At 41.7% G+C, this 13,808-nt stretch overlaps 1 protein-coding gene across 1 annotated transcript; it reads right to left on the bottom strand.

Moving 5' to 3' along the window:
* Nucleotides 1-436: 436 nt before the first annotated feature.
* Nucleotides 437-2,278, bottom strand: olig3 (oligodendrocyte transcription factor 3). The gene has a single exon (XM_023394450.2). It carries the CDS (start codon nucleotides 2,062-2,064, stop codon nucleotides 1,174-1,176), a length of 891 nt encoding a protein of 296 aa, XP_023250218.1. The 5' UTR covers nucleotides 2,065-2,278; the 3' UTR covers nucleotides 437-1,173.
* Nucleotides 2,279-13,808: the final 11,530 nt, after the last annotated feature.

Below are 13,808 nucleotides of genomic sequence, written 5' to 3'. Positions count from 1 at the left end.
ATCCTTCATATTCTACTGAATTTCATTCATTTCGTTTATTTCAAATAATTATAAAACCAAATAAGTGGCCAGTGGAAATACAGAGTCTGTAAAAGTAAAGACATCGTGACGGTTTTACAATGAGGCCTCGCATGAGTTTGGAGTGTTTATCTAAAAAAGAAAAAGATCTGAAAACTGAAAAATGTGTGAGAGATAAACATGATGTGGCTAAAATAAAGGACAGATTTAGAGGAATGAAGGTTTAATTTTATATAACAATGAACCAAGTTTTTATAGTTTTGGGAGCCATAAACTTTCAATGTGTACACATGTTAAAAAAAGGACAATTTACCTAAACTAAACTTCAGGACGTGTAACACAGAGTTGACATGAAGAATAGGCCTATTCTTTTTAATGTTCTATTTAAAAAAGAAGAAGAAGAAAAGAAGACAGTGGATATGATCGATAATTTCAGTTTTATTGAAATTTCATCCAGTGACGCTGGGCGATAATAAATATTTTATCAGTCATCAACAATGTACAAAAATAAAGACACGGGGTCTCTGGGCATAACAAATTCAGTTCAGCAAAAACAATCATGCTGTGATAATTATACCACCATGCAAAAAATAAAAAAATTAAAACAAAAATAAAAACAGGAAATGAGAGCACAAATGGACAAACAATGAGCCACGACATAAAAATAAATCTAAAACTTAGATTTTTAAACAAATTTCCGCGATGGCAGAATCATTTAGCCAAATACATAAATGTCATTATTTTCATATAGAACTCAAGTTTAAAATCCTTGGTACAAGGCACAGAGAGCATTCTTCGTTTTCACAAAATGACGCCTGATACAAAAAAATTTAAAATTAAATCAAAATGTTCATGCAACCTCAGTCACCTTTCACATTTTGGTCTGAGACAAAAAAAAGTCAAACACAAGAGGATCGTGGCATCTTGTTGCATGACACAGAACTTTTTTACCTTCAATTGGCAAAATCATCAGTCTTTATAAGTCCTTGTTACAAGGAGGAAAATAACACTTTTTTTCTCATACGCCAAACAAGAAAACAGACTAAACAACAGCATGCACCAGTGAGGCCAAATTCACCCTCATGCCCTGAATTCTCTATTTACAAACATCATCACATCTCTCAGTCTCTACATGTCTGTCACACAGACCGGGCATCATTTCATCCCGTCCTTGCCCTCCCCTGTGAGTCTCGTGAGGCCGGTGGAGGTGATGGGGATGTGTGGAGGAGGAGGCACCTGGCAGATGGTGCAGGGACACGGCAGTCCGGCCCAGTGCTGGAAGCCGGAGCCCAGCTGCAGGGCCGGGGGCGCAGCCGGGGAGCCCTTCATCAGGGAGTGGGGTGCTCGGATAGACGTGAGCCCCGGCAGCGCGCTCGTCAGAGTGGAGGACGTGGAGGAAGACAGCGCGCTCCCGAGGAGAGGATGCACCTGGTGCGCGGCGGCGGCGGCGGCTGCTGCTGCGGCTGCAGCGGCCGGTCCTCCGGAGTGTCCACCGGCGCCGGGGGCGTGCGCCACGGTGCCGCAGTGGAAGGCCGAGTGCTGCCCTCCGTAAATCTCCCCCACCAGCCGCTTCATCTCGTCCAAGGAGCTGGTGAGCATCAGGATGTAGTTCCTGGCCAGAAGCAGCGTGGCTATCTTGGACAACTTCCGCACCGAGGGCCCGTGCGCGTAGGGCATCACCTCGCGCAGGCCGTCCATGGCCAGGTTGAGGTCGTGCATGCGCTTCCGCTCCCGGCCGTTAATCTTGAGACGGAGCTGGTACATTTCCTCCTCGGTGACTTGCTTCTTCAGTTTGTACTTGTTGCTGTTGCTGCTGCTGCTGCTGCTGCTGCTGCTGCTTCCCACAGACTTGGGGTCTCCAGCCCGCAGGTGCTCGCCCCCGGTCATCTTCAGGCGCTGCTGCTCGCCGCCCTGCGTGGAGGAGGACACGGAGGAGCCGACGTGGTGGTGGTGGTGGTGATGGTGGTGCGGGTGGTGGTCTCGGAGAAACATGCCGTCCATGTCCGGGGAAGAGGCTCTGCTGCTCGGGCTGGAATCTGAATTCATTTTATGGGTTCGCTTCCGAGGTTGCTGGGTAGGAGGTCGCTGCTGGCTTCCTCCCTCTCTCTCTCTCTCTCTCTCTCACTTTCACTATCTCCTCTCTCCTCTCTCCCTTTTTACTCTGTCCCTTCTCACTTTCTGGAGCCTCTCTGGTCACCTGATTTTGTCTGTATCCCGTCTGTCTCACACTCTTATCACATCGGTGACCACTTCTCCTCTGTGTCTGCCGCCTTTCTCTCTCCGTGTGTCTCTGCGGTGAGGAGGACACTGATTGTGGGTATTTATACATGCGGGCAGACAAAAGCGGCTTTCCTATTCATAACGCCTAGTTAGGAGGATGACGTGCCCGTTAGAAAGGGGGCGGTGTGCTTTGACTGTCCCAGTGACCGCGGTGCGCAACCATTCACTGCCATTGTCAGGACACTGTTGGGGGGCACAGCTTCTTCTCTTCTCTTCTCTTCTCTTCTCTTCTCTTCTCTTCATCATTTTTAAAATCTTGTTTCTCTGATGAGATTTATATAAAAGTTGTTTTGAGAGTCTGCGACATCATTTTTCAGAAGCTACTGAAGAACTCGCTTCCTTGTGGTTTGCCTTGTCTGCTGAGAATTTCTGTACATTTTTACGCATGAAATCGACAACTATACCATCGCGAAAAAGATATATTTTAACACCTTTTCATGCCACAGGCATAAAAAAAAATGCTGATTAAATGCACCAGGAGGAGGAGAGACCACGCTGTGTAACTTCAACAGCTTCTCTCACACTGTGGTGGATGAGTGGTGTTTACCGGACGGTTCAGAATTGAAACCAAAAAGTCTCCGCGGTTCGGCCGGTGGTTGCCCGAGGGAATGAGGAGGAATGGGAAGGGAAATTGCTTTCCCATTCAGCGGCTCCTGCTGCAGCAGGGGAGCAGGGCCTCCGCTGGGACAGAGGTAACATGCCCGCTCCGACACTCGGCACTCTGCCGGCCATATGGCAGCATGTGGGCGTCAGAGTTTACCCAGATACCTCGTGTCTGGACCCCCATAAAACTTCTCATCGCTTCCATGTGTTACTGAAAGGATCTTTGTTCATTTAATCCCATTATTATTATTATTGTTATTGTTATTGTTATTGTTATTATTATTATTATTATTATTATTATTATTCTCTTTTCTTATCGCCTAAATAGGAACAAACTATTTTCACTGATATTCAGCACTTAATCTAAAAATTATCATTTAAAAAAAAAAAAAAAACTGCTTACCATTATTATAGCATTTCATGAATGCAATTTAATTCAATATACTTCATTTTTCTCTGAAGGGGAAAACACAAATACACACAAATGATTCATTTACACACATAGAAACATCTTTAAAATGCAGAATAAGGAGAGTTTCAAATGCCAAATTGCATTTAAAAAGAATTATGAACATTAAAAATTAAAATCTGGCATATATGCCGTAATTTCAAAATGATAAAATAAACCAATTTATGAAAATTAGCACAATTATAAAAACATTTATCCATCATAAAACATATTTTATTGATGAATTAAGCGGACAGACAGATGTGTAATAGTGGTGCTGTGTCAAATATTGGGAGAATACACTAAATTGAGTCAGTATTGTCTATATTGAGCTGCTGAGAGCTCTCTCTCCACTCTGAAGAGTCTACTCCAAATCTGTTTTGTGGAGGTGGAGGTGGAGTGGAGGAACAGGCCACACAACAATAACACGTGGAAGTAACTGAAGCACTCTTCCTCTGACCACCACCTCAGCATCCCTCCATCCATCCATCTGTCTGTCTATCCATCCATCCGTCCGTCTGTACACCCACCCACCCACCCAGTAAGCACTTCAAACCCGGATAATAAAGTCTGTCTCAAACTCTACTCGGTGCTCTATCCTTCTCCAATGAGATCCCCCTGGTAGAACAGTAAAAATGTGTATTCACGGCCTCATTGTTGGCCCAGCAAAAGAGCCCTTCTCATAAAGGTGCTGCCAATGCAAAGAAAAGCGCTGGTCGGCTTTGCTCTCTCTTGGTGGCATTTGAAAGTGTAAAGCTTTGAATACCAATTGCTTGAACTGGACATATGTGAATCCGCTGTAAGCCTACTAATCCTGTCCCCAAGTGTTTCTTTGTGTGTGGGGCAGCCTCGCACACCCAAGAGAAAGTGTTCCTAATCCGGCCAATGTGGAGAAATGTGTGAATGAGAGGGACAGAGGAGAGCTCAGTGGATGTGTGTGTGTGTGTGTGTGTGTGTGTGTGTGTGTGTGTGTGTGTGTGTCAGGCATCAATTTGTGCAGGAACACATGCTTTTGAATGAGTTTCTTTTGCTTTATTTATGTATTTTGGTGTTTTTCAGTGTGTGTTTGTGTGTGTCCATCTGAGGCCCCTAGCTCCACACCACCAGGACACTGGTCTAAATGGAGGCAGTTATTCACCGTTCCTCACACTACTGTCGCAGCAGGTTGCCCCTAATGTGCTCTTTTCACTGCGTAAGCTCTTCGCTTTCCTTTCATTCCTCTGTTCGTATCTTTTTATCTCTTCCCCTCTCTCCTTCTCTGTCACTACCCCTTCCTGCTTCCTCCTTGCTTCTTCTCTCGCAGCCATCTCTCTTTTTATCTTTCCTCTCTTTCATACGCTCTCTATCTCCTATCCCATCAGTTTTGTGGGCAGCAAAAGGGCAGTTACAAACTAAAAATCACTGGGTCACAGCTGATCCAGTGAACATTGTTTTGCACAAGAAGAAATTCAAGACAGTTTTAAGGTGAAACTTGAGCTTGTGTCATATTTTTAGTTTTTGTAAATAATCCAGAAGCAATATATATAAAAAATACACTAACATTGGTGAAAACAACCCTCTGGTACTGGGTGAGGTTACAGTGAGCTTACATACTTTACACTTTTCCTGTGTTTTATTTGAAGTTTTGATCTCTACAAGATGATATATTTGTGGTTTTAAGGGCCAAAAACCATCACAGTGTATAGTGTTACATCTCTCTGGAACTCAGGCAGGAACAGGGCATTTTATGTCTGAGCAACTCCTCTGATTGGCTGACTATTTTCTGAGTGACGCTCGGCTGGGTAACAGACTGTGATCTGCTACTGTAGCTTGGTAAAACTCACCGATAAATGCAAATGGTAATGCTGAGTGCTGAAAACAGACGATCAAAGTCACACTAAAATGCTCTGGTTGGTATTTCACAATAAACAACCTTTAGCCACTGGTCTCTGATATTGCTCTTCTTGGGAAGGCTGCGCAGTGATATATTGGCTTCCTGACATCCAACGATTGTGCAGCGTTCGCTCAACATTTCTGTCTTGTATCTTTTTAGCTCAGTGACAGAACGACTGCTCGGTGTTTCATTGTCAATCAAACGACAACAAACAACAACAGAAAAAGGTTGGACAGTGGGTACAGGCGGACTGTGCTGGGGACGTGGCTGAGGGCGGTGAGTGCACAGTTGTGACATCACAAAGTTACAAAGTGTGACAGCTTTCTGAAAATGGATTGTGCGCACTTCTCTGTGGACTGAGTGTTTTGATACTTTCACAGTATTTGTGTAGCACAAATCTCACTTTCTACAATAAGACCTTTAAACATTATTCTCCCATTAGGTAGAAAAAAGATCAGAAAGCAGGTATGTAAGCATGTATTTTCTCTTTTGTCCTCTTTTTGTTTCACTGATACAATAAATGAACAGTTTAACACATTTTTTTTATGTGTACCGTCATTGTAACAAGACAATGTGAATTTAACATGAACATACAGAGAATTATCACCTGGACCCCCTCAGCTTTTCATCTGTTATGTAAGCCTATATATTAGTATCAATCTGTCCTATAATTCTCCTTGGTTTTACAGAGGTTTATAGCGAGTTTCGGTTCGTTGTTTATCTGTCCGCCAGCGACTTTACTGCTTTGGTTCACTCTCACTTCTGTCATAGCTTTGTTTTCGGCCGCAGCAGGCAGCTGTTTTCAGAGAGAAAGCTCTAAAAACCAACAGCACACTACCTGCTCAGCACCAGGCAGCAGACAGACTCAGCAGCTGCTGAACATAGTGGAGCATTTAGAAGCTAAAGAGCCAGATATTTCCCACAGGAGTTCACAGAGACCAGAAACAGAACTATAAGAGAGTGAATGTTATCATCCACCAGATAGACAGATAGAGAAGTGAGTCCATATGAACAATAATGTTGTTCCGTGACTGATGGAACGATCATTCAGCAGGGAAAAGTGCAGTTTATAGGCTGGATAGGTAACTAGCTGGACGGCTGCAGCACATTAAACAGCAGGTAATTTACCTGCAAATGTTACTCTGGTTTGTTCAGGTGCTGATGTTGTCCTGATTTATTGTCAACAACATACACTCTGTTTATAATTTGTTAGCTACAAACTTGCTTTCTTTTTCTCTTGTTCCCCTGCTGGTGATCACGCCGCCAGTCAAACGCAGACACAACCAAACCCTCCAGCCGGCTGAGACGAAAAGAAGCACTTCTGATGCTTCCCTGAATATTTTTTTCCTCCTGTTCAATAATTAAAAACCAAAACCTGCTACCATTCTTCACTCAAATATGAAGACTAAAGGAGCAGTTATAATTGTTTATACTATGCTTTATAAAGTTTACAAGCGATCTTAGTTTAACTTTTAGCTCAGTCTGTGTCGCAGGACTTAAAAGACATCCATACATTTAAGGTTTAAATACTTCCAACCAGTCCCCCGTCAGTCTCTCTCTCCTGGGTGGGCCGGGTCACTAGACCCCCTCTAATGAGCTGGGGGCAGTAAACAGTGAATGGAGGCGTCCCTCCAGCAGCATGTGAGGACAGTAGTCGGCAGCGGCTGTCTCACTGTCACTGACACAAACAGTGTCAGCTGAACATCTCTGAGCTGAAAGGAGCCCGGTGCTTCACAGGAGACAATACACACTCAGAGGGAGACACAAGGTCAAGGTCACAGCTGAAGCTGTTAAAGTGTAAAAGAAAAACTAAAACTTTAACATTATCTGTTGCATTCAGGCATAGTTTGGAAATGATTGGTGTGTAAAATTAAATGAGGTTAGTTTCTGTTGATGTTTCAGATTATTTATAGCAACAAGGAACCATTAAAGAACTGTTTAAGTTATTTAGTGTAATATTAATTATGTTAACAATAACACTCCCAACTCCAGTTTATAGCTCTGTTTGTCTAAAACAGTCTCGCACATTAGTAACTTAGAACGTTTCCAAAGTCCAAAATCTATAACACTGTTAAACAAACAAAGGTTTTTGGTGCATGTGTGTATCCTGCGTTTTTTGCAAGTGATAGTTGGTGTAGCAGGTGGCAGTTAGCGTGTTATCTTTAACATAGATATATTAGTAAAGTCTAAATATGGAGTGACCCTTTAAACAAAGACTTGTGACCCATGCAGTTTTTTGCTAATGAATTATTTGTTTTATTTGAATCATCTTCACAGAAGAAGTAATTCACATGAAAATTATGTGTTATTACAAGTAGAGGCTAAATTTAGATTTTTTCTTTTTTTTGTCTCGCTCTACTGGAGCTGTTCTTTCATCACCCCAGTCAACATTAAGATTGTTTTTACGACTTGCTGTTTCTACATTCGGCAGAGTCATCTTTCAGAAAATAAGATGCATAAAATTTGGGTTATTAGGCTACATTACAGGCAATTAACGTTAACATGTTTCATGGTGGTCAGCCTTGATCACATCCAGATATTTGTGTGAACTGCAACAAAGGAACATTAATAAACTGTTTACGGTGAAGTTTGAAGCTGCAGTGATTCTGGAGGAAGGCTGTTGTATTTGGCAAAGAAGTTTGTTTACCTGTGCTGTTGCTTTGCAGAAGTCATTGGTCACTGTCTTTGGACTTGTGCAACTTCTATTTCTTGAAGAATATTAAGGTACTTTACCATCTAAAGAAATGTGGAGAGATTCCCTGTATATTGTCAAAGGGAACAACAAAAGCTTTTGTTTTTATTGTTACACAGAAATTCTCACTTTTGAATGATTTGGAAGTTATGCACGTTGGGTTTGTTGAGGTGAATGCGTGTCTACATGTGCAATAAGTTAAAATCAAAATATTATTAAAACTTTTACAGACTTAAATTATATTTACTCGACTCACCAGACTGTCCTGTAGAAATATATGAGCTCTGTTGTTTCTGGGACTACATGAAATATTAATATCAGGGTGTTTTTTTTTTTGTTTTTTTACTGTTCTTACTCCTCTAACTGTAAGAATAAACACCACAGCATTTTACAGAGTCCATGAGTAGGTGTATTAGACCAAATGCATGTGTAATTGTTGATCCGTACTCCTTTCATTTCGCCCATCAAAGACTCCATCAAACTGCAGTTTGAAGTTTCACAAAAAGAGATTTCACAGAGGTTGAAGCATTCGAACGGCAGATGGAAGACAGCAACACAAGTATTGAGATCTTAGAGTGAAGCCGAGCGAAACCCTCCAGCCTCTATCAAAAGTAGTTCTGAGATTTATTTTTAAGATTAAAGTGTAACATTTGAAAAAGTAAATGATGACTGCACCTCTCAGAAATGTTTCTGTAACTTTTTAAAAGCCCAGTTTTTCCCTCTTAGTTTACTTTGGGTAAATTCTGGGTAAAAGAGAATATCAATAAGATTTCTGTCTTTCTCATTTTTGTTTTGAGAAAAGTAAACAAACCTTCAAATTATAGCAAGCCTTTAATTAAGGAGACGATCAAACGATTAAAAGCTCGTTAATTACAGACCTCACAGCCATCTCCGCCAACATGAATATTGAGGTCCTAATTAATATTTGTGGGGCTGTTTTGTTCTTGGAAGACATTGGCATTAATTAGGCAAAAACAAGTCAAATTAACATTTCAGTAATGAAGAAACATACCTTCATGTTCTTATTTCTCTCTGTCTGAACACGCTCTGATACAAATTTGGCATCTCAAAGCTTTGTGAAGCATGTTGATGATGAGTTTTATCAAACAGAAGCAATAATGTTTTCTGTTGAGCATTATTCATCCTGATGCACAGCTGCTCAAGGTGTGTATTTCTTGATTGTCTCTCTGCAAAGAGAAATATTTACTGGTGTGAGAAAAGTCACTATTTAATTGGAATCATTGCTTTGCCGCCTATATGGATGAAAGAGCTATTAGATCCAAATTCAGATTCAGATCTCCAGAGTCAGATCTCAAACCTTTAAGTAAAAAAAAAAAAAAAAATTATTCTCACTTACTTCATAAAGTGAATCCTTGGAGTTTCAAGCAAAAGTTCAGCACTTTGTGGGCGATAGTGCAGAGCACAACAAAAATACTGCGCATGCATTCACTTTATTTCTTACTTCATTACATCTATCAAATAACACAAACATCTCTCTCCAGCAGTCTGACATGCCACACTACATCACTTCAGCACAACAAAGCCATTAAAATTAATCATTGCCTCACCATTAGAAGTGTCTGCTTTTCTTGGCAGCAAAATTCCTAATTAACTTCTTGAATCAAATAAAAACTCCCAAAGTCACTCGAACTCTGAGGTGGACACACTAAGCACAAAAAGTCATACCCATTGATCCACCACTGTCTTGTGCTCACAGCATCTTCAGCAGCGGCCTCTCCTGTTTGTTCGTGGAGCAGCTGAAGTTGTCCATGACCAGTAAGGGACCCTGCTGTGGATGAGCTGACTTGTCTCCGTTGTTTCTGAGTTGATGTCTGGTCCTGGTAGTTCCACTTCACAACTGGCATTTTGTTATAAGGAGATCTGCTTGCCGTCTTTTTGGCCGCCTGCTAACATTAGCACTAGCTGCTGCAGGGTTGTCTGGTGGCTGAACTGCAGGACAAACACCTGTCACCTCATGTTTTTAGTCTTTTTGAAAAATCAGGTTCACTTTGATATTAAAGTAACTGCTGTTTTTCGCTCGTTCTTTTTCTTTTTCAGTCTTTAGTAATCCAGAGTTCACCTGAGCAGCTCATGACGGGACAACACCATGACACCATTTGTAAGTTCAGAATTAGCCTTGTTCTTACCCACTCAAGTGTTTTCTAAAGCCAGATTTGTGTATCACTAAACCAAAACAGGCTTAACCACCCAAACTAGCCTTAATCTACAGATTAGTTGTTACTAAAGATTTACACCCACTGTAAACTGCCAGGTGTAACTGTGGTGTAGCTAGCTTAACCAAATGACAAAGCTAACGTTAGCAATGATGACCCATAGTGGTAATATCTACCTGAAAATTGATCAATAATGCTGATTGATAATGATATCAATCTCGAAGGCTCTAAGTAATAGCTCACAAAAATAACACAACATGCCAAATTTACAAATAACAAATTTGCCTATAGAGGACTATCTTCTCTTATCTCTAACATTTGACTAAATGTATGAATAATACTGACTGTGTGACGTGTATTTCTCCATGTATTCAGGCAAAAATGAAACAATAACATACACACTTACAAAAGACATATTTTATTTTGAGCCGGACTTAGATTTTTGGAAGTCGTGCTTAGCTTGTAATGCCTCCGTGAGTTCAAGTTTATGTTGTTGTATTTCTTTTGGTTGGACAGCGCTACAGATGTTTCCTAGTAACTGATGTACACATTACCCTGCTAAAGTTCTAACTAGCTAAGACATATTTAAGTTTTAAGTTATTAATGGTGCAACCAGAGTCACTAAATTATTTTTTAAACTAGCTAGTTGGTACTATTGAATTAGAGAAGGACTATAAGTTGAAAACTTATGGTGTGAAACTGGATTCTCCGCTGGTTTGAGTCTTTATGCTAAACTGAGCTAAGCTAACAGCTGGCTGTAGTTTTATGTTTTACTGACAGATGTGAGAGTGGTACCGACCTTCTCAAAGCGTACGCATATTTCCCACAATGCGAAAATATTCCTTTAACCTTTATAATCATCACCTCCAGTATCATCCTCACCTCGGTCATCAGTCATCCTCGTCCTCCTCCTCCTCCTCCTCCTCCTCCTCATTAGACTCACACAGACACACACACACACACATACACACAGTTACACACCCCACCAGCACTTAACCAGCCTCGAGCCCGGCCCACCAGCTTTTGCAACAAGGTTCTCCTTTTAACTGTCCCTTTCAGTGCGAGACAATCGGACACCTCCCATCGCCTCCTTTCAGGCTGCAGCTCCAGCCTCGCCTCCTCTCCTCCCCATTCTGCTCCCTGTGTCACTTTGTGTCCGCTTCGCCCCCTCGCAATGGGTGCACATGACCAGAAAATGAAGCAGGGGTCTCTGCAAGCGGAGAATGAAAGCGAGTATGTTTGTGTGTGTTTGAGAGAAAGCGAGAGAGAAGGAGAGAGATTAACATGTAGGATTTAAGCCGGTGTGATGGGGTGATGGTGTGTGAGTGGGGTTACATGTAGAGAGGAAAGTTCGGATCGGGTCTGGCACATGCATGTGTGTGTGTGTGTGTGTGTGTGTCACTGACTAGTGTTTATCCATCTTTATCTTAATATGACAAGATCATCACACGCACTGGGTTATAACCACGCATGTTCACAAATACAGTACTCTCATACAAACGTGTGTGTGGGACTGTAGACACACACATGAAAACACACACACACACACACACACACACACACACACACACACACACACACACACACACTCCATTAGAGGAGCATGTGAGGCTGCAGGGTGTAAGGCCTGGTTACTGTTAGAGAGATTATCACATCATTAACTGCTAATGAAAAACCAATTCAGACAGCTCTCCTCCTGCGCTCTGTGCTCTCTCTTTCTCACTCAGTCTGAGATTTCCTGCTTAACGGGGGCAATAAAACATGAGCCATTCATGCTTCTTGCTTATTTTAGTCGAAGCTCTGGATTGTTTTTAATCAACAACAAATTCCAGACACAAGGGGCATTGCTTGTCAGACAAAAAAGAAAAAATTGAAAGTGGCAAGAGAAGAGAAGAGAAGAGAAGAGAAGAGAAGAGAAGAGAAGAGAAGAGAAGAGAAGAAAAGAGAAGAGGCAAGAGAAGAGAAGAGAAGAGAAGAGAAGAGAAGAGAAGAGAAGAGAAGAGAAGAGAAGAGAAGAGAAGAGAAGAGAAGCCATTAAGTACATTTCCATTCAAATATAGCAAAAATTTTAACCAAATCTATTAAAAGTCAGCAAGAGAAAATGCAAATTAATGAGCATTTTCATCCACTAACGTTATGCAAATATAAGCAGTTGGCACCTAAAGATAAACAGCTGGTGGCACCGACTCTCTAGTCAGCTGACGTTAAACATCATAGAAGAAGAAGGCACAAAGAGATGACGTAATGAAAAGAGCTCCAGTCAAATGTCGGGGGAAAAAAATTTGGAAATCTTAATAGAAATATATTATCATGAAATGACATTATCATGAAGTCTCCCCATCACTCCAAACACAAGGCACATCTTGAATAGAATAGTGTCGTCTGCAAACTTGATAATGATGTTTGCGCTGTGGAGTGGAACGCAGAGGACGTAAATATAGTTTCCTTTTTTTCCCCAAAATTTCCTGCGTCTTCGCTGATATTTTTTTTATCAGGGCCACATCGTCCCAGCAGAGGCGAGAGACATCATATACAGGAGATAACAGTGGGTAACTGCTGCTCAGCTGTGTTAGTTTCTTTAGAAAAATGTTCAGTATTGTTGCCGTCATTTGTTCAGAGTCTGCTGCTGACCTCATGTCAGTGTGCCAGCTGTTCTTGCACACGAGTGCCTATTTGTGCATTAAATCAAATGTTTATACATATTAACTTTAACTTGCTTTTTCATAGTATCATTCAAACAAATGACTTTTTGAGCGTCTGACCTTGTGTTTCAAAGGTCAATACTCTTCTGTTTCCCGGCCCGTTAGTGAATCATTAGCAGGCCCCGTGGTATAGAGACGGCAGTAGTTACTGTTAGCTCAGATTCTTCATCGTCAACGCTTCTCAAAGCTGAAACCAGACCTTCTTTTGCGGGGCTGGATGGATGAATCGTCGCTGAAATGAATCGTCTGCATATTCTAATGCTCTGAGAGAAAGTTTATGGCACAAGAGAGAGAGAGAGAGAGAGAGAGAGAGAGAGAGAAGAAACAACTTCATCCAACACATCATCCGTCCTTTGACTCTTTGCCTTCTGACATCAGTTTGCTCCTGTGTACAACAGGTTTATATTTATGTGTCTGCTCATGCACACTTTTCTGTACGTGTGTGAAGGCACGTGTGGCATGTGTACGTGTGTTTTGACTGCATGCAGCAATATAAAAAACCACACCAGCACAGGCCACATTTTTCAAGTTTGTTTGACGCATTTAAAATGCTAATAACCAGTTTATTATGTGCTACATCAAATGCAAATGCTTTGTTTTACTGCCGTGAAGTTGGGCCGACGTTAGCATTTGCATATCTTATGTCTGTCTCCTTAGCATGCATGGAGGAACTGGATAACGGGCAGACTCCCAATAAATAACATTAACAGGCACATTAGATAAACAAGCGCCAATGATGCTGCTATTAGGGAATGCAGAGCCATAGCCCGCTTAAATGTAGGTGTTTGACACAGCAGCATATGGTGTGCAAATTTCCCCCAAATCAACCGAACACCAACGCTCTCTGGAAATGTCAGGGAGAGCAGACGGATTGAAAAAACATCGCTTTAACAGCAGACGCTTTACGATGTTGAGAAAATGCTGCAGAGGAATTTGCCTCTTTAAGACCAACTGGCGGCTGGTGCTCCTTGTGTGTGTGTGTGTGTGTGTGTGTGTGTGTGTGTGTGTGTGAATGAGA

This window comes from Seriola lalandi, unplaced genomic scaffold (genome assembly GCF_002814215.2).
Source record: "Seriola lalandi dorsalis isolate HSWRI2012SDOR001 ecotype SW California unplaced genomic scaffold, Sedor1 jcf7180002054948, whole genome shotgun sequence".
Lineage (NCBI taxonomy): Eukaryota > Metazoa > Chordata > Actinopteri > Carangiformes > Carangidae > Seriola > Seriola lalandi.
This window is presented reverse-complemented; position numbering and strand designations above follow the sequence as displayed.